The 22,411-nt window shown below is 29.4% G+C and overlaps 3 protein-coding genes and 1 pseudogene across 3 annotated transcripts; all 4 read left to right on the plus strand.

Annotated features, from left to right (window-relative positions):
- Window positions 1-512: 512 nt before the first annotated feature.
- On the plus strand, window positions 513-860 carry LOC130499651 (uncharacterized). The gene has a single exon (XM_056993943.1). It carries the CDS (start codon window positions 513-515, stop codon window positions 858-860), a length of 348 nt encoding a protein of 115 aa, XP_056849923.1.
- Window positions 861-2,527: 1,667 nt separating this feature from the next.
- LOC130499650 (uncharacterized) lies at window positions 2,528-2,875 on the plus strand. Its single transcript, XM_056993942.1, has one exon. It carries the CDS (start codon window positions 2,528-2,530, stop codon window positions 2,873-2,875), a length of 348 nt encoding a protein of 115 aa, XP_056849922.1.
- Window positions 2,876-4,518: 1,643 nt separating this feature from the next.
- LOC130499657 (uncharacterized) lies at window positions 4,519-4,865 on the plus strand (annotated as a pseudogene).
- An 8,827-nt stretch (window positions 4,866-13,692) lies between these two features.
- Window positions 13,693-15,147, plus strand: LOC130500124 (uncharacterized). The gene is made up of 2 exons (XM_056994840.1): window positions 13,693-13,848; window positions 13,891-15,147. The coding sequence occupies exons 1-2, from the start codon at window positions 13,693-13,695 to the stop codon at window positions 15,145-15,147; spliced, it is 1,413 nt and encodes a 470-aa protein (XP_056850820.1).
- The last annotated feature ends 7,264 nt before the right edge of the window (window positions 15,148-22,411 follow it).

A 22,411-nucleotide genomic window follows, 5' to 3' on the forward strand; every position in this document is an offset into this window, starting at 1 on the left:
ACCTTCAACATGTTATATCTTGAAAATTAGTAAACAGATTATTTAGACCTCTAATAACAAATATTATATTATAGTATATAAAATTTTACGAAGCTTTTGAATTAATCAAGAAATATATATATATAACTAGATAACTCAAGTTTTATGAAATATTTATCAATTTATATGAAACTATTTATATCCTAACTTTGAAAATAATATCTAATTATTTGGAAAAGTATATTGTTTTATTTTTATCATAAGTAAAATAATTTTGCAAAATTTAATAAACATGATAGATAAAAACTCATTGTAAAATTTAGTGTATGTTATAAATAGATTAAAATACATTAAATAATTCCTGATGTTTAATTAAATTTACGTTTTAATAGTCATGTTTCAGTTTTTAGTAATTTATAATATATATATATATATATAGATAACACTTCACTTTAGAGAACAAAACTAAAACATTCCAGTAGATTATTTCCATTATATCTGAATCAACCACTTAAATTGAAAATTTTCCCAAAATGGCTAACACTAGAATCCAAGCAATTACCCTGTTCATTATTTTAGCTTTGGTTTGCGCGTTTGTTCCTACTTTCTCTGTCGAAGAAGCTGAAGCAAAATCACTATGGGATACATGTCTTCTTAAAATCAGTCCCAAGTGTGCATTGGATATAATTGGTGTTGTCTTTGAAAATTTAACCATCACTGATTCATGTTGCCACGATCTTGTTGAGGAAGGAAAAATGTGTAACGATAAACTTATCAAATATATTGCGGACAAACCACTTCTAATTGCCAACGAAAAGAAGTATTTGAAGAAGAGTGATGATTTGTGGACTCATTGTGTCTCAATCTCCCCAACTGCTTAAAATGTGTTTTGCTTTTATAAATATTGTTGAAAATATAATTTATCATCATTAGTATTTCTTTACGACAAATACTACTGTTTTGTCACTCATGCAATGTTCACTAATCTATAATACAAATATAATTCCCAACTATTCTCTGAAATTTACCATCTTTAAATCATTTTAAAATAAAATATTTATAGTCAATTTGACTGGTAAGATTAATAGTGTAAAGTATAATTTTTGAATGGGTTTCCATTTAAGTATCTTCAAACATTAAATTATATATTTCTTCTAACATGCAAACATTTATTTGTATTAGTCAATAAAAAGTTAATCTTGGGAATTTGAAAATTAAAACAAAACAAATTGTGTCTAACATTTTAATTCTTAAAGTTACATAAAACAGGATAAAGGAATAATTTTACCTATCAAGAAATTAATGAATAGATATTCCTATTTTTGATTAACTTGTGAATAAAATCATTTACTGAACGATACTATTGATTATCATAAAATTCTACAATAATACCTTATATCTACTGAGAAATAAAAATTATATATCCTATATTAAAATATATAATTATAGATTTTAATTGTAAAATCGATCTCAAAATTATTCATAACAAAAAAAATTCAACACCACAGAATTTATTAATTTATATTTATACTTCATGGATCTGGTTTCAGGGTTTTTAATAAAGTCAAAATAACTAGAAAATTCTAGAGATTTATTATTGTATTAGTCAATTTAATCCAAATAGAGACTACAGTCATAGATCTTGTTTCTATGAAGTTATTATATAATTTATAAGGTATTTGTAGTATTTTATTAGTATTTATTATTGAAAACATTATAAAATTAAAAAATACTTGAAAATATATATTATAGTAGATCCAATTTACATTCTTAAACACTAATCATTGAATTGTTTTAGAAGAATATAATATTTACAAATAATGAAGAATAATTAAATAAAGAGGATAAATTCAATTCCAACGTTACTCTTTTTAATAAAAATAAACTGTTACATTAATAAGTAAACAAAAATTTCCTTGTATTTTCCACTTTAGAAATTTTGATTAGAAAAAAATAATGAATGTAAATAAGTTCTCATATGACATCTATAAAATATTTCCAAATTATAAACACTGCCATTTTCATACAAAACCTTCAACATGTTATATCTCGAAAATTAGTAAACGTATTATTTAGACCTCTAATAAAAAATATTATATTATATTATATAAAATTTATAAAGCTTTTGAATTAATCAAGAAATATATATATATATATATATATATATATACTAGATAACTCAAGTTTTATGAAATATTTATCAATTTATATGAAACTATTTATATCCTAACTTTGAAAATAATATCTAATTATTTGGAAAAGTATATTGTTTTATTTTTATCATAAGTAAAATAATTTTTCAAAATTTAATAAACATGATAGATAAAAACTCATTGTAAAATTTAGTTTAGGTTATAAATAGGTTAAAATACATTAAATAATTCCTGATGTTTAATTAAATTTACGTTTTAATAGTTATGTTTCAGTTTTTAGTAATTTATAATATATACATAGATAACACTTCACTTTAGAGAACAAAACTAAAACATTCCAAGAAATTATTTCCATTATATCTGAATCAACCACTTAATTTGAAAATTTTCCCAAAATGGCTAACACTAGAATCCAAGCTATTACCCTGTTCATTATTTTAGCTTTGGTTTGCGCGTTTGTTCCTACTTTATCTGTCGAAGAAGCTGAAGCAAAATCACTATGGGATACATGTCTTCTTAAAATCAGTCCCAAGTGTGCATTGGATATAATTGGTGTTGTCTTTGAAAATTTAACCATCACTGATTCATGTTGCCACGATCTTGTTCATGAAGGAAAAATGTGTAACGATAAACTTATCAAATATATTGCGGACAAACCACTCCTAATTGCGAACGAAAAGAAGTATTTGAAGAAGAGTGATGATTTGTGGACTCATTGTGTCTCAATCTCCCCAACTGCTTAAAATGTGTTTTGCTTTTATAAATATTGTTGAAAATATAATTTATCATCATTAGTCTTTCTTTACGACAAATACTACTGTTTTGACACTCATGCAATGTTCACTAATCTATAATATAAATATAATTCCCAACTATTATTACCATTTTTAAATCATTTTAAAATAAAATATTTATAGTCAATTTGAATGGTAAGATTAATAGTGTAAAGTATAATTTTTGAATGGGTTTCCCTTTAAGTATCTTCAAACATTAAATTATATATTTCTTCTAACATGCAAATATTTATTTGTATTAAGCAATAAAAAGTTAATCTTGGGAATTTGAAAATTAAAGCAAAACCAATTGCGTCTAACGTTTCAATTCTTAAAGTTACTTAAAACAGAATAAAGAAATAATTTTACCTTTCAAGAAATTAATGAATGGATATTCCTATTTTTGATTAACTTGTGAATAAAATAATTTACTTAACGATACTATTGAATATCATAAAATTCTACAATAACACCTTATGTCTACTTTGAAAAAAAATTATATATCCTATATTGAAATATATAATTATAGATTTTTGTTGTAAAATCGATCTCAAAATTATTCATAACAAAAAAAATTCAACACCACAAAATTTATTAATTTAGATTTATATTTCATGGATCTGGTTTCAGGGTTTTTAATAAAGTCAAAATAACTAGAAAATTCTAGAGATTTATTGTTGTATTAGTCAATTTAATCCAAATAGAAACTACTGTCATAGATCTTGTTTCTATGAAGTTATTATATAATTTATAAGGTATTTGTAGTTTTTTTAGTATTTATTATTAAAAACATTATAAAATTAAAAATACTTGAAAATATATATAATAGTAGATCCAATTTACATTCTTAAACACTTATCATTGAATTTTTTTAGAAGAATATAATATTTACAAATAATGAAGAATAATTAAATAAAGAGGATAATTTCAATTCCAACGTTACTCTTTTTAATAAAAATAAACTGTTACATTAATAAGTAAACAAAAATTTCCTTGTATTTTCCACTTTAGAAATTTTGATTAGAAAAAAATAATGGATGTAAATAAGTTCTCATATGACATCTATAAAATATTTCCAAATTATAAACACCGCCAATTTCATACAAAACCTTCAACATGTTATATCTTGAAATTAGTAAACGTATTACTTAGACCTCTAATAACAAATATTATATAATGTTATATAAACTTTTATGAAGCTTTTGAATTAATCAAGAAATATATATATATATATAACTAGATAACTCAAGTTTTATGAAATATTTATCAATTTATATGGAACTATTTATATCCTAACTTTGATAATAATATCTAATTATTTGGAAAAGTATATTGTTTTATTTTTATCATAAGTAAAATAATTTTTCAAAATTTAATAAACATGATAGATAAAACTCATTGTAAAATTTAGTTTAGGTTATAAATAGGTTAAAATACATTAAATAATTCCTGATGTTTAATTAAATTTACGTTTTAATAGTCATGTTTCAGTTTTTAGTAATTTATAATATATATATAGATAACACTTCACTTTAGAGAACAAAACTAAAACATTCCAATAAATTATTTCCATTATATCTGAATCAACCACTTAATTTGAAAATTTTCCCAAAATGGCTAACACTAGAATCCAAGCTATTACCCTGTTCATTATTTTAGCTTTGGTTTGCGCGTTTGTTCCTACTTTCTCTGTGAAGAAGCTGAAGCAAAATCACTATGGGATACATGTCTTCTTAAAATCAGTCCCAAGTGTGCATTGGATATAATTGGTGTTGTCTTTGAAAATTTAACCATCACTGATTCATGTTGCCACGATCTTGTTCAGGAAGGAAAAATGTGTAACGATAAACTTATCAAATATATTGCGGACAAACCACTCCTAATTGCCAACAAAAAGAAGTATATGAAGAAGAGTGATGATTTGTGGACTCATTGTGTCTCAATCTCCCCAACTGCTTAAAATGTGTTTTGCTTTTATAAATATTGTTGAAAATATAATTTATCATCATTAGTCTTTCTTTACGACAAATACTACTGTTTTGACACTCATGCAATGTTGACTAATCTATAATACAAATATAATTCCCAACTATTCTCTGAAATTTACCATTTTAAATCATTTTAAAATAAAATATTTATAGTCAATTTGAATGGTAAGATTAATAGTGTAAAGTATAATTTTTGAATGGGTTTCTCTTTAAGTATCTTCAAACATTAAATTATATATTTCTTCTAACATGCAAATATTTATTTGTATTAAGCAATAAAAAGTTAATCTTGGGAATTTGAAAATTAAAGCAAAACCAATTGCGTCTAACATTTCAATTCTTAAAGTTACTTAAAACAGAATAAAGAAAGAATTTTACCTTTCAAGAAATTAATGAATGGATATTCCTATTTTTGATTAACTTGTGAATAAAATAATTTACTGAACGATACTATTGAATATCATAAAATTCTACAATAACACCTTATGTCTACTTTGAAATAAAAATTATATATCCGAATATTAAAATCTTTAATTATATATTTTAGTTGGAAAATAGAACTGAAAATTATTTTAAAAAAATCAACACAACAAGATTTTATAAATTTAGATTTATAATTCATGGATCTGGTTTTAGGGTTTTTAATATAGTAAAAAATAACTAGAATAATTTAGAGATTTATTATTGTATTAGTCAATTTAATCCAAATAGAGACTACTGTCATAGATCTTATTTCAATGAAGTTATTATATAATTTATAAGGTATTTGTAGTACTCTTATTAGTATGTATTATTGAATACATTATAAAAATTAAAAAATACTTGAAAATATATATTATAGTAGATCAAATTTACATTCTTAAACAATAATCTTCGAAATGTTTTTCGAAAGATTATAATATTTACAAATAAATGGAGAATAATTAAATAAAGAGCGTAAAGTCAATTCCAACATTATTCATTTTTAATAAAAATAACTGTTACATTGATAAGTAAACAAAAATTTCCTTGTATTTTCCACATTAGACATTTTGATTAGAAAAAATATAATGGATGTCAATAAGTTTTCATATGACATCTATAACATATTTCCAAATTATAAACACCGCCCATTTCATACAAAACTTTCAACATGTTATATCTTGAAAATTAGTAAGAGTATTACTAGACCTCCAATAACAAATAATATATTATATTATATAAAATTTGATGAAGATTTAGATTGAATCAAGAAATATATATATATATATATATATATATATATATATATATATATATATATATATATATATATATATATATATATATATATAAATAACTAGATAAATCAAGTTTTATGAAATATTTATCAATTTATATGAAACTATTTATATCCTAACTTTGAAAATAATATCTAGTTATTTGGAAAAGTATATTGGTTTATTTTTATCATAAGTAAAATAATTTTTCAAAATTTAATAAACATGATAGATAAAAACTAATTGTAAAATTCATTTTAGGCTATAAATAGGTTAAAATGCATTAAATAATTCCTGGTATTTAATTAAATTTACTTTTTAATAGTGATGTTTAAATTTTTAGTACCTTATAATATATATATATATATATTAGATAACACTTCACTTTAGAGAACAAAGCCAAAACATTTCAGGAAGGAAAAATGTGTCACGATAAGCTTATCAAATATATTGCGGACAAACCACTCCTAATTGCCAACGAAAACAAGTATTTGAAGAAGAGTAATGATTTGTGGACTCATTGTGTCTCAATCTTCCAAACTGCTTAAAATGTGTTTTGCTTTTATAAATATCGTTGAAAATATAATTTATCATCATTAGTATTTCTTTACGACAAATACTACTGTTTTGACACTCATGCAATGTTCACTAATCTATAATACAAATCTAATTCCCAACTATTCTCTGAAATCTACTATTTTTAAATCAGTTTAAAATAAAATATTTATAGTCAATTTGAATGGTAAGATTAATAGTGTAAAGTAATATTTTTGAATGGGTTTTTCTTTAAGTATCTTCAAACATTAAATTATATATTTCTTCTAACATGCAAATATATTTTTGTATTAAGCAATAAAAATTTAATCTTGGGAATTTGAAAATTAAAGCAAAACAAATTTTGTCTAACGTTTCAATTCTTAAAGTTACTTAAAACAGGATAAAAGAATAATTTTACCTTTCAAGAAATTAATGAATGAATATTCCTATTTTTGATTAAGTTGTGAATAAAATAATTTACAAAATACTATTGAATATCATAAAATTCTACAATAACACCTTATGTCTACTGAGAAATAAAAATTATATATCCTATATTAAAATCTATAATTATAGATTTTAGTTGGAAAATCGATCTCAAAATTATTCATAACAAAAAAATTAACACAACAAGATTTTGTTAATTTAGATTTATAATTCATGGATCTGGTTTCAGTGTTTTTAATAGAGTCAAAATAACTAGAAAAATTAGAGATTTATTATTGTATTAGTCAATTTAATCCAAATAGAGACTACTATCATAGATCTTGTTTCTTTAAAGTTATTATATAATCTATAAGGTATTTGTAGTATTTTTTTAGTATTTATTATTGAAAACATTATAAAAATTAATAATACTTGAAAATATATATTATAGTAGATCGGATTTACATTCTTAAACACTAATCTTTGAAAATTTTGTCGAAAGATTATAATATTTACAAATAAATGGAGAATAATTAAATAAAGAGGGTAAAGTCAATTGCAACATTATTCTTTTTTAATAAAAATAAACTGTTACATTAATAAGTAAACAAAAATTTCCTTGTATTTTCCACTTTACACATTTTGATTAGAAAAAAATAATGGATGTCAATAAGTTTTCATATGACATCTATAACATATTTCCAAATTATAAACACCGCCCATTTCATACAAAACTTTCAACATGTTGTATTTGAAAATTAGTAAAAGTATTATTTAGAGCTCTAATAACAAATATGATATATTATAATATATTATATTATATAAAATTATATGAAGCTATTTATATCCTAACTTTGAAGATAATATCTAATTATTTGGAAAATTATATTGATTTATTTTTATCATTAGTAAAATAATATTTCAAAATTTAATAAACAATATAGATAAGAACTCATTGCAAAATTCATTTTAGGTTATAAATAAGTAAAAATGCATTAAATAATTCCTGATGTTTAATTAAATTTACGTTTTAATAGTCATGATTCAGTTTTTAGTAACTTATAATTGGCGTTGTCTTTGAAATTTAGCATTGGATATAATTGGTGTTGGATAAGAACTCATTGCAAAATACATTTTAGGTTATAAATAAGTAAAAATGCATTAAATCACTATGGGATACGTGTCTTCTTAAAATCAGTCCCAAGTGTGCATTGGATATAATTGGCATTGTCTTTGAAAATTTAGCCATCACTGTTGCATGTTGCCACGATCTTGTTCAGGAAGAAAAAATATGTCACGATATGCTTATCAAATATATTGCTGAAAAACCACTCCTAATTGCCAACGAAAACATGTATTTGAAGAATAGTGATGATTTGTGGAATCATTGTGTCTCAATCTCCCAAACTGCTTAAAATGTGTTTTGCTTTTATAAATATGGTTGAAAACATAATTTATCATCATTAGTATTTCTTTACGACAAATACTATTGTAATTGTTTCGACACTGAAGCAATGTTCACTAATCTATAATACAAATGTAATTCTTAACTATTCTCTGAAACCTACTATTTTAAATCAGATTAGAATAATATATTTATAGTTAATTTGAACGGTAATATTAAGAGTTTCAAGTAATATTTTTGAATGAGTTTGTATTTGAGTATCTTCAAACATTAAATTATATATTTCTTCTAACATGCAAACATTTTTTTGTATTAAGAAATTAAAAAAACTAATCTTGGGAATTTGAAAATTAAAATAAAACCAATTTATTATTGTATTAGTCAATTTAATACAAATAGAGATTACTGTCATAGATCTTGCTTCAATGAAGTTATTGTATAATTTATAAGGTGGTTTTAGTATTTTACTAGTATTTATTATTGAAAACATTATATAAAATTAAACTATACTGGAAAATATATATATGATACTGGATAAAATTTACATTCTTAAACACTAATCTTTGGAAAATTTATCGGAAGATTATAATATTTACAAATTGTGGAGAATAAATTAAAACAAAGGGTAAAGTGAATTGCAATGTTATTTCTTAAAAAAAAATCTTTACAGTTAATATGGTAATATTAAGGGTTTGAAGTAATATTGTTGAATGGGTTTTTCTTTAAGTATCATTAAGCATTAAATTATATATTTCCTCTAACATGTAAACCGCTAATTGTATTAAGCAATGAAAACCTTATCTTGGGAATTTGAAAATTGGAAAAAAAAATTGTGTTTAACCTTTATGATAAAGGAATGATTTAACATTACGAGCAATTATGGACTGGATATTCCTATTTTTGATTAACTTGTCAATAAATCATTATCTGAACTATACGATTGAATGTCATAAAGTTCTACAATAATATCTTATGACTACTGATAAATAAAAATGATATCTCCTATATTAACATTTATAATTATGGATTTTAGTTGGAAAATCTATCTCATAAATATTCGGAATAAAAAAAAATTTCAACACAACCAGATTTTATTATTTTATAATTTATGGATCTGGTTTCACTATTTTTAATAAAGTCAAAATCAGTAGAAAATTCTAATGGTTTATTATTGTATTAGTCAATTTAAGACAAATAGAGATTACTATCATAGATCTTGTTTCTATGAAGTTATTATATAATTTATAAGTTAGTTGTAGTAATTTTATTAGTATTTATTATTGAAAACTGTAAAAAATTAAAGTATTCTTTAAAATGTATATCATACTAGATAAAATTTTATATTTTTAAACAATAATCTTTGGAAAATCTGTCGGAAGATTATAAAATTTACAAATCTTGGCGAATAATTTAAAACAAAGGGTAAAGTTTATTGCAATGTTATTCTTTTTAGTAAAAATAAACTGTGACATAAATAAGTAAACAAAAATTGCCTTGTATTTTTCATTTTAGATAGTTTGATTGTAAAAATATGCATGTTCAATAAGTTTTCACATGAAATGTATAACATATTTCCAAATTATAAACACCGCCCATTTCATACAAACAATTAACATGTTAAATTTTGAAAATTAATATAAGGTTTATTTAGACATCTAAGAATATATATTATATTACCTTATATTATATAAAAGTAGATTGTGCTTTTTAATTAATCAATATATATATAACTAGATAACTCAAGTTTTATGAAATATGTATAATTGTATATGCAACTATTTATATTCTAACTCTGTAATAATATCTAATTATTTGGAATAGAATATTGGTTTATTTTTATGATAAGTAAAATCAATTTTTAAAACTTAATAAAAATGATAGTTAAAAACTCATTGTAGAATTCATTTAAGATTATAAAGACGTTAAGATGCATTAAGTAATTCCTGCTGATTAATTTAATTTAGTTTTAATAGTAATGTTTGAGTTTTAGTAACTTATATATATATAATATGTTTTCATTATAAAAAAGTATGTGAATATTTTGATTTAATCAGAATATATATAACTAGATAACCTATATTTTGTGCAATGTGTATAATTTTACATGAAACTATTTATATCCTAAATCTGAAAATAATATCCAATAATTTGGAGTAGTATATTGGTATATTATTAATCATAAGTAAAATCGTATGTATATATATATATATATATATATAATAGATATGATAGATAAAAATTGATTTTTATATAATAAAGACGTTAAAATGCATAAAATATTTTGACGTTTAATTTAATTTACATTTTAATTGTAATATTTTATTTTTAATGACTTATATATATATATATATATTCAGATAATACATCACTTTATGGATACAAAAACTAAATCATTGCAATATATTATTTGAAATAAAATCAGAATCATCTACTTATAGTTTAAATATTTCACACAACGGCTAACACTACATTCCAGACTATTACCATGTTTGTTATTGTAACTTCTGTTTGCATGTTTTTTCCTGCTTTCTCTTTTCAAAAAGCTGAAGCAAAATCAGTACGTGATACAATCTATACTATTAAAACTGAAGTACAATTAAAATTTAACCCTGACTTTTCCTAAATATTTACAAAGCATTGCCACTGACATTAAAGGAAATATTAAGACCTAATAATAATCAAATCGGTTATACATTTTCCATTAAATATAACATGCCTTATATGTAGGTACCTCATTAGAATTTTTAATACGAAATTATCATATTTATCAGGCAAACTGGTTTTGTCTTCTACTTATATAGTATTACATGTGTGATGGTTCTCGGGCTTTCGTAAATTGTATTAGTGTGTTTCATTCAATTGGTATTTTCGTAAATTGTGTTAATGTTTTATTAAAAAATTGGTGGTTGGTTTGTGTTTTAGTTTTTCAGATTGTTAAGAAAACGTTGGTTTAGAGGTGTATTGACTTCGTGTTTAAACCATAGATATTATATGTCATATGTTTTAAGCTTGGAAGTAAATATATTTTAATCTGTCATTTTGTTTTTTTTTTCTTTTGGCATCATCTGTCATTTTGTTTAGTATAACCAATAGTTTTTAAAATAACATAAGTTTTGAAAAAACTTACTCAGAAACTTTATAAAATCCGACAAAATATATAGGAGATATTATTAAAAAAAGAATTTAACGATTAGATTGTCAGAATATTCTTTAATTCCTAAAAATATTCTTAATAGTTATGATATGATTAGTGCATAACTCTCAATTTCCTAAAATTTAGCTCTACCTTAACCGTAAAAGGCTCCAAATATTTTAGTTCTCACAAGAAAATCTAATAAATAAAACAAGAAATCACAATTTTTTTTTGTCATCAACTTATACAACTGATATCCACTCTGTGAACCAAACAGAAAGAAAAAGAAAACACAATTTTATGATCGTAATTGTTACAATATTTTTTACTTCCTATAAATATTCCTATTATTTATGACATGGTTAAAATATAGTACTCTGTTTCCTAAAATTTAGCTCTACCAAAAACGTAAAAAAGTACAAATTTTTTTAATTCTCATAAGAAACTAATAAAAAATTAGAAATCAGAATAATCCTTTAGTAATACCAAAATATATCAAATTTTAATGCAGCTATGTATTTTTTCCAAACACACTATGATATACATTAATAATAGAACCGATAGTAAAAATGAAAGTAACTTAGATACCTTTTATAAATCTTATACGTACACTTTCCAGAAACTATGATTTCATATTGGCCTATGTTAATTACATTTACGAGACTTATCCATTACTCATTTTATTATAGTCCATTTTTTAAAAATGAAAAATGTTAAATCCGGATTTATTAAAGACACAGACCTAACTTCCGGGTAGAGGTACATCCCATGGATAAACCCTCTCATGAATATTCAAAATTTCAAATGAGCTGAAAATAATAATTTATATTCGTGTGGCCGGTGGGATTTGAACCCGGGTTCGCCGTAATGGTATATAGTCCATATTTACTTTGTCCATTATTTATAGATAAATAAAAAGTTTACTCATTTAAATAAAAACTTTGGTGTATAATTGTTATAGTAAACAAATATTTAATACCGATAAATGTAAAAAAAAAATACACTACCAAAACTATAGAAAATATTGATAGATATAACGGTAAGAATAAATACCCGCACGGGCGTGCGGGTCATACTCTAGTTCTTTTTAAAATAAGTCACAAGTGTATAATTGATATTGTCTTTGAAAATGGAACCATCACTAGTGCATGATTCCATGATCTTGTTTAGGAAGTAAAAAGGGAAAATTGCCAATAAAGAACAAAAAAACAAGGGTGTTATCCCTTTGGTATAATTCTTTTTTGTCCAATTTTCTCCTTTTTATCTTTTGTATTTCTGAAATTTAATAAATAAATATTTTTGTGAATCAAAAAAATATTAACAATATAAACAATTAATAAAACACCTATATACAAATGCTGGTATTTTTTTTTCAAAAAGTTGATAAATAAAAATTTGAAAATACGTTCTACTAAAGGTAGAATGTGCCTTCTACGGAAAATGGTATAGTAGAAAGCGATTTCTAAAATAAACACGTTCATCTACTATTTCTAGAACGTACATTCTACTATTTACTAATTTTCGAAAAAAGTGGAATGCGCATTCTACTATTCCTAAAGCTATCTACTTTTCGTCCGGAAGAATCTTCTACTTTTATTCAGTATTCTAAATTTCGCAGAATTTGTTTTCTAAAATATACTCTTCCGTCTACTAAAAGTTGAAAGCGTGTTCTGGATTTTTTTCAATGTTCTAAATTTTTAGAAGGCGCCTTCTACAGATAAGATTACCTGATTTTTGCGAAAACTAATGAAAATTTCAGTTAATGAAATATTCTAAAAATCTCCTAAAATATTCTAACTTCCTAAAACGTGTTATTTTCAATTTTTTACTTGTCAAAAAAAACAAAACGATTCTCACATTTCTTCTTCATCAATCTATGGTTTCTCCATAGCTTTTCTTTTGATTTTTTTCACAAACTCTTCTTCTCTATTATTCATATCTATACCACATGTGGCGTTTGGAAATTAGGTGCAACTACTGGATGGATTTTTTCTGCTGATGATAAAAGGGCTAGGCTATAGTTATTGGAATCAAATTCTACTTTAGAGGATTTAAAAAGAATGGTTGTGGAGGATTTTGATATGGAAGAAGATGGCTTAGCCGATTTGGAGTTAAGTTATCTACCTACTGAGTTGATCAATACATCAACTTCCCCACCTGTGATAATTGCAAACGATAGACAGCTTAAGAATTTTGTTGGCTATGTTAAAAAGAATGTTTCTACTCAGTTGTGTGTAACATCTAAAGCCAAGGCTTAGAATCCGAATGAAGCAGATTTTGATCTTAACAAGTCGCCAGCTGATTCAAGTGTTGATGAAGAGGAGAGCAACTCGTTGAACAGAAGGGACGAGTCAGCTCCTGTGTTTGCTGAGACGCAGAGGAAGAAAAAGAAAGAGAAGCCGGAAGCAGTCGAAGTTGATGAGGATGGCTATGATGCTGATATTGTGATCTCTGAAAAAGAGAACATAGATAATATGTCAAAGTATTCTCTGCTCCATGTTGTTAAGAAGGGACAATATTTTGAGAACAAAACTTTGCTGAAGGCGACTTTCGAGATATGTGCAATGAAGCATAATTTTGACTACCAGGTTATCAAAACGGATAGGAAAGTTCGGTATCTTAGATGTGCGGATGATGCATGCAATTGGAGTGTTCGAGCAGAGTGTTTGAAAGATTCTACATTTTTTATGATCAAGAAGTATGTTGGTCAACATACATGCACACCTTCAAGCAAAAGCAAAGCTGGTAAGACTGCATCGGTAAAAACTATAGGCAGTCTGATTATGCATAAATATGAAGGGGTCAAGGAAGGGCCAAAATGTAATGATATCATACAGATTATGCGTGGTGATCATGGATGTGAGATCTCCAAATCCTTAGCATGGGATGCTCGTGAATATTCGATCAATGCAGTTAGAGGTATTCCAGAGAGAAGCTATGGGAAAATACCAAAATACTTGCACATGCTGCGAGAGGCTAATCCGGGTACACACTCAACTTATGAGATGGACGGGAAAGGGAGGTTTTGGTACCTGTTTATTGCATTTGGGAAATCTATACGAGGATTTAATAGCGTCATGAGGCAGGTTATTGTGATCGATGGGAGTTTTTTGAAGAATAAATACAAAGGAGTTTTAATCGTTGCAACTGCTCTAGATGGAAATTCTAATTTGTATCCTATTGTATTTGGAGTAGCCGACTCAGAGAATGATCGTTCGTGGCAATGGTTTTTGACACAGCTCAAGGTTTTCATTGCTGATAATCTTCATTTGGCTTTTATTTCTGATAGACATGGGTCCATCGTTAAGGCGCTTGAGAAGGTGTATCCCTCTGCTATACATGGTATCTGTATTCATCATTTGTTGAATAATGTGGTCACATATTTCCATGGGAAAGGACTTGTTGGGTTGGTTTCAAAGGCGTCAAAGAGTTATAGAGTTGCTGATTTTGAGAAGACATTTGCTAATGTGTGTAATATCAGTCCGGCTATTGGGAAAATACCTACGGGAGGCTGAAGTGCAGAAATGAGCTAGATGTTAATTCCCTGGATACCGATACAACCTAAGGAGAACTAACCCTGCTGAATCTATCAACTCTGCTTTGCGTTCGCCGAGAGAGTTTCCAATCATTCCTTTGTTGGACAGTATCAGGGAAATGTTGACACGTTGGTTTTATAAGCGTAAGAAACTGATTTCAAGGCATAATTGTTGGGATCGAAATCGGACAAGGCAAAGTTGGCATCCAAATTTCCGTTAAAAATTATTTAATTAAGAATTTCTACGTTTTTCGGGAAAGGAAAAGTTATACGAAAAACTTGCGGAAAAATCTTGTTTTAAGACAACGATTCTTTAAAACAACGATTTCTTAATCAATGATTTGAGAAATCAACGATTTCTTAAAACAACGATTTCTTAATCAACGGCTTAAGAAATCGTCGATTTCTTAATCAACGGCTTAAGAAATTAATGATTTCTTAATCAACGACTTAAGAAATCAACGATTTAGGAAAGTAATGATTTCTTAAATCAAAGGTCCAAACATCCGCAAACAAGCACCTTAAGAGCATCGTAGCTTCGTAATGGTTTCGAACACTTGGACAACGGATCTCAATCCACGGCACAAACCGGATCGCAATGGCGATCGGATCACGAACAAGAGCTCGGTTGCTATAGCGAACGGATCACGAGACCACGCTCGGTCGCTATAGCGACCGAGCTACGATTACAGCTCGGTCGCTATAGCGACCAAGCCACATATACGGCTCGGTCGCTATAGCGACCGAGCTGCGGATAGATCTCGGTCGCTATAGCGACCGAGCTGGGGACAAAGTTTGGTCGCTATAGCGATCGAGCGTTCGTATATCGATCATTCTCCGAACGTCCGAAGTCTTCCGAAATGACGATACGACGTAAAACTATGCATTCTCGACTATCCGTATAGCCGTTCTCCGCACCCACGACTAACCATTTCTTGATCTCTCGATCAAATGGAATCGTCCGTTCGGTTTACGATAAAACCGCAGAAACTTAACCTTATCGGAGAAATCGTAAAAAATGTCTCAAATCAAAAAGACGGCCCAAAGGGTCCTAAACTTGATTCGAGGCCCACTTACTATTTCTTAAAAACCCATAAACCTTATGACGGTTTATGCTTGGAGGATAAGCATCTGTTTCCGCGGATAAATGGAAACTTTCTGCAGATAATCATGAAGATTGGAAAAAATGGAATATTCCCATTTTTCGACCATGACGGCTTAAGGGCAAAAGGGGGAAGCGTAAACCGACCTTGGATGGAGTATATAAGGAGCTCAAGGCGAGAGGCATAAAGAGGATCTTTTCTCAGAGCAAATTTAGCACTTAGAGCATTTTAGGCAACTTTCCGTTTTTGTTTCTCGAGCTGCGACTCAATTAGGTTTAGCCACCTTCGGGTATTAGAACTAGGGATCTCGCCGACAGCTTTCGTAGCCGAAGCACGTTACCTTGTTGTTGCTACGCTCATACGCAGATTCAGAGTAAAATCCTTCTTGCTCTCTTTTTACGATTTTTATTTATTTCTCGTTATTGTCGTGTTCTGATTGCTTGACGTGTGGTTTCTCAGAAATCCAGGACCTCTGGGAAATTAGGATTTTTCCTAGTTTCCTTATTTATACGAAATATTGACGGTGCAAATTTCGGTTCCCACAATAATCATCCTCTGACCAAAGATGTGGAGAAAAAGATAGCTAGGAGAACCAGGAAATGCGCCATATTTAAAGTTTACCCTGTCAGTGATGGTCGATTGCTTGTTAGAGGTGATCTGTTCGACTGCTTGGTTGATTTGGATAGACGGACTTGCTCATGTGGAAAGTACAATCTTTTGAAGATCCCTTGTAGGCCTGCAATTAAAGCTGGTTTTCATGTTGGAAGAGAGTCACACACATTGACTGATTTTATGTACACAACAGAAGCTTGGAGAGAAGCTTATGAAGAAAGCATAAATCCTATTGATGTTCCTGAGGATTCTTGGTCCGTTCCAGAAGAAGTTAAGAAAGTCGTTGTGCTACCACCAGATACAAGAAAAGCTGCTGGAAGAAATAGAAAACGCAGATAGGAAACTGTTGAAGACAAACTTCGATCATCGCAATCATCGCAAAACAAGCAGGCTCGCACTTGTAGTAGATGTCGTAATAGTGGACATAACAGAGCAACTTGTAAAGTACCAATATAGCCAGACCCAAATGGTAAGGATCACCTTATATATCCTCTATTCATTATCGATTTATATGTGTCTCATATAAGGTTCTTTCTGTTACAGGTTGCTTATCATGGTCAGCTTATTTCGAAGTTGATTCTTATCATGGTTTCAGTTGTATTTTGCTTCTAAAACTTTCGACTCTGTTTTCATTTTGATATGCTGTTGTGCGTTGCTATTCTTTTCTTATGGTGTTTTCAGTTTCTGACTCTGGTTTTTTAAGCTAAGTACTTCTCGAATTATATGTGTCTCATCTTTGATTCGTTGAACAAAATTTAAACAAAACACAGAGAAACAACGGTGTGTGTCCGAACCATAGAATACTCATCTTGAGTTAGTAAACCAAATAATTAAAAACACAGAGAGACAACAAAACAAGCAGAAAGATATTCATTCTTGGCTTCTTAATCTTCCAAAAATCAATAGAATGGTTCATAAACAACCCAGCTCAAGAGAATTTTTTTGCTTCCTAACTTCTTCTTCCACTGTCTTCTTCAAACTCTGTTTCAGATCTTCAATATGTTCTGCAATTTTTCCTTGCACAGCCTCCACTCTTCGAATCTCATCAAGCAAAGCTTAATCAACCCACTTAAATAAATGGTTTTCCATCTTCCACTACATTGAAACGAACATCAAGTCAGAAAAAATGGAAAACGAAATAGAGAGAAAACATCAAAGACAAAGTCAGAACAAAACCATTAACAAATCAAGTACAAACACATCAAAACAAATCCAAATCGTGAAGCCATAAACAAATCAATTACGAACTGTGAAGGCATGGATTACAAAACAAATCGAAATCGTGATTCATGAATCTATGAACATGTGCCCCTATCTTGCATCTATAAAAACGTCGGTAAGGATTCTCATCAGTTTTTGAATAGAATATGACAATCCCTCTCCCACACCAGCACCACGACGGCACCCCCTGAGACTGTCGCCTTGCAGTATTCATGTGTGGGAGAAAGAGATGTGGCGAGAATGGAGAGATTGACAGGAAAGAGGGATCTGGAAAAATGAAACAAATCGTGTTTTTGTTCTTATATATGTCGGGTAGGTGGTTAATTTTAGTGATCTCGATTAGGTGGGGTTTATTGCTAAAGTGGATCGAATATTTGTGTGTGATAAAAATAGTTTGGTGTATAGTCTTATAACACCTACTTTATTGTTCGAGAAGGGTTTCTCTTAAACATATGAGAAACAAAATCTCTTAACATATCTTTAAATGATTGTGGTATTCTATCTGTCTACTTTAGGGTATCTTTAGTGTTTGGTTAGGGTCTAGTTTAGGGTATCTTTAGTGTTTCGTTAGGGTCTTGTTTAGGGTATCTTTAGTGTTTCGTATCGTTCAGTTGATGTTTAGTGTTTGCATAGGGTATCATTTAGGGTATCTTTAGGGTATCGTTTAGGGTATGTTTAGGGTTTAGCATTCTTATAACTAAAAAACCTTTAAAAAAACAGAATAAAAATCCAAACTTTTTAGATTAGATTAAACATTCATCCTACATACTAAAAATTTGGAAAAATATGAAAACTTATACGTTAGATGAAGCATCCTTGTTCCTAAAAATAAACTAAAATAACTAGTTCCTGGTCATTCTCACAGAATCTCTTGGTAGGTCAAAGAGAGACACGCTGGAGATTTATACTTTGACATCCTGTCAACTAGTTCCTGGTCATTAGCTGCTTCCCAAAGATCTCACAACAGTCTGTGTCGAGCTTCCTGGATGTTATCATCATTCACCAAAGACATCTCCAATCCAAGCGCATGGCACTCGATGAACTTCACAGCATAAACACCACAATCACATGCACTCTGATTCAGAAAACCCATATTCACATAATCAACAGTATATGCACCTACAAGGAAATCCTTCTGCTGATTTGCCGGCTTAACTGCCTTCACAATACGAGGAATCATATTTGCGAAAGCCTCCACCTCGGTGTAATGTTTTTTACTCGAGCAGTCAAACACATCAATGCTCCGTGTCGCGAAAGAGATGCACAAGGTGATCCAATGATTCCCACTAACGTGAACAGGGACATACAATCGATCTACATCTAGATTTCATATCTCGTGTGTCGCACCACGTGCTGGAAGGACCCCTCTGCCGTACTGCCCCCTCTGAGAAGAGTGAACTCCTTCTTAATCATATTGCTGAAGACGATCGTCATGAAATCAACTCGATAAGGTTTCCATCGATTGAGAAATGTTCTCTCCCGGAATACGAACATGGCGGCGTCAATCTCCTGCATATTTCAATGAGCTTAGCACACGCAATTTATGAAAAACACATTGGAAATTAATATTCTACAAGGTTTACCAAGTTATGCAGCCACTCATATCGATCCATAAGACGCTTAGCAATCTCATCATCTAAAATAATAGGTCCACAACGTAGAGGTCTGAAACGAAAAAACAATGATACAAGCTAATATATGTGGGTTTTAGTTTAAAATGTAAATAGTAGAGAACAATCATTGACAGAAGATTTCTTAATGTAACTAGTATGATAATGTACTTACTTGGAGGAAGTTGACCACTTAGTTACTTTTTCCCAATCCCCTTCGCCTACAAACACCAATGCGGCATCTGGTGCTGTTTCTTCATCCCTTGTGTCATCACGTAAGTGGGGTATGGACATGTGAACTGGTCTTGATTTCGTTGAGTTTTCAACTTTAACTTGAGAAAGATCAAAACCATCAACAAACGCATCTTGCTGCAGGTCAAACATGTCTTGTGTAATCAATCCAAAATCAAAGGAATTAGTTTGTACAGCAATTTTTTTTCCAGCCTATTCAAAAAAATATAAACCAAATAAAAGAAGAAATCATTCATATATAACACAAACAAAGCATTTCATTCATGGACTTCCATTACACAAACATATTACACATTACAAACCTATTACACAAATTATCCATTCAATATTACAAAATACTAAACTGTTACATAATATCAAGTTCCAAGCACGGCCTAGCTCCAAACGCCTACGTCCAGCATCCTAACTCAAGCATCCTAGTTCCAAGTTCATCAAGTTCTACACTTTCTCTTAGGTAGTACCTTTTTCCCTTGCACAGGTTGATTGCCTTCGCTTTTAGGTGGAACACGACCGCCTTTGCTTTTTGGTGGAGCTTGATCGCCTTTGCTTGCTCATGTCCGTTGATCGCCTTTGCTCTTAGATGCAGCTTGATCGCCTTTGAACTTTAGTAGATCTTCTGCAGCTTCGCTCATGCTAGGATCGCTCCCTTATGCACTCAACCTCACTGCATCCCTGATCTGTGACACTTAGGTCTCCAACTTACCCATCCTTTCCGTAAACATCCTCTCCATATTTGCCATTTTCGTGCTGAGCATTTCCCCCAAGGAAGTAACAGATGTACGGAGTGGACACATATTTGGTATAGACCACACTACCTTGTCAGTACCAAGTGGACACCAGTTCAGAAACTCAGTTCTTCTGTTGTCATGAAAAAGTTTTTCTTGAACTGCAATAGCATAAAGCGCATAATCTCGGAAAGGATGCACGAGACACCGACCACCAATAACTAGAGATGAAAATATGTCAGCAGGTGCTGCTATGAGACATATTACTACGCCATTTATCGCATTCAAATGGAACACAAAACTGAGTTCATGTTGACCAATGTATTCGCCGTAAGATGACTCGACTCCCCAAGAACTAGAAGACAACACTTCCCCGTGTTTTAAAAGCAACTCCCACACAAATACTAGCGATGAAATCATGACATGCTTGAGAATATCTTCACAAAATATATCAACTTGATCATATTCATGGCTTGAATTTTGAACACTCATCACTACTGCCAACAGCTGAAACTTTGAGAATTTCACGAGTTGAACAACAAGAACTTCATGTTGCATTCGTCGCATGGGAAAAGGTGACAACACGAGAGATGTAAAGATATCAAAACGTAATGAGAAAGCTATCTCCTCACAATGACAAATATTCTGAATGGTATATTGGGCACACCACATCACCGTCTTACTTATACAAGACTCTTTAGTCATTTGACATGAACCAATAACACCAAAGAGAAGCGGGAAAATTGGTAGCTCCGGCTCCAGAAACAACATGCAACGTCCATCAAACTTGAAGCTGTATATGTTACCCCTTCCAGAGGCAGTGTGAGAGTCCACATCCATTCTTGTATACCAGAAGCTTTCTAAATCACTAAGAGAAGAAACACACAGATGAGTGCATTCTAGCATATCATCGTTTACGAGCAAACGTTTAGCTAGCTTACTAAAGTCAACATGCTTTGGCATCGGACAGTGTCTTTGATGAGAAAAGACTGTCCCTGTTTGTTCAAGCATCTCACTGACATCAAAGTTGACGTCTTGAATGGTCAAACTGTGCTGTAAATGATGACGAGACAATGATTTTTGATCGCTTATCTCATCCCAAGTGAAACACCATAGAGTGGACAATTCTGAAAATTGAGGCAAATCCAGTTCCTCCGTGGAGTTTCCTGACTGTGCCATCGCTAGATCAGTAGTATGTAACACCAATAGCTCCGAGGTTGTGCCTTTGTTGACTATAATCTTGTCATGTTCCCCTGCAGGAACATAGGCAAAAATGTCGCGTCTTTGAAACGTGCAGTACCAGCCGGTATCTAACATCTTAACGTGTTTCAGAATAGCAACAGGTCCATGTAATTTCGTCTCCATCAAAAGTATATCAACCTCAGTAATGTTGTATGATAATATCTTCAAAATGGAATACTTTGAATGACTTAGTTTGCTTGCATTGGACATGAAGAAAAATGCATAAATCATAGCAAAGGCCAAGGTTGTCATGGAGATGTACTTCATGGCTTGAAACACGGTTGGCATTTCCATTAAGATTACTTGAGCTTTGTAAAAATTACATTGCATATCCCTTCGTCCTCTACTCTGTATCAAATCCGCAGTAGATTCAACTAAAAATGGAAAAGTACGAACCCACTTTTCATAGTGATCTTCCTCATCACAGTTCTTCTCATCCTCTTGTTGGAAGAGTCTCATTCCCGTACTCCATTGTTGAC

This window comes from Raphanus sativus, chromosome 9, assembly GCF_000801105.2.
Source record: "Raphanus sativus cultivar WK10039 chromosome 9, ASM80110v3, whole genome shotgun sequence".
NCBI classification, from domain to species: domain Eukaryota; kingdom Viridiplantae; phylum Streptophyta; class Magnoliopsida; order Brassicales; family Brassicaceae; genus Raphanus; species Raphanus sativus.

Excerpts from the sequence above, each read along its gene's own strand:
- LOC130499651 (XM_056993943.1), top strand. The coding sequence starts at position 513 with ATGGCTAACACTAGAATCCAAGCAATTACCCTGTTCATTATTTTAGCT.
- LOC130499650 (XM_056993942.1), top strand. The coding sequence starts at position 2,528 with ATGGCTAACACTAGAATCCAAGCTATTACCCTGTTCATTATTTTAGCT.
- LOC130500124 (XM_056994840.1), top strand. The coding sequence starts at position 13,693 with ATGGTTGTGGAGGATTTTGATATGGAAGAAGATGGCTTAGCCGATTTG. Across the intron at positions 13,849-13,890 it reads TTGGCTATGTTAAAAAGAAT|AATCCGAATGAAGCAGATTT; the intron begins GTTTCTACTCAG and ends GCCAAGGCTTAG.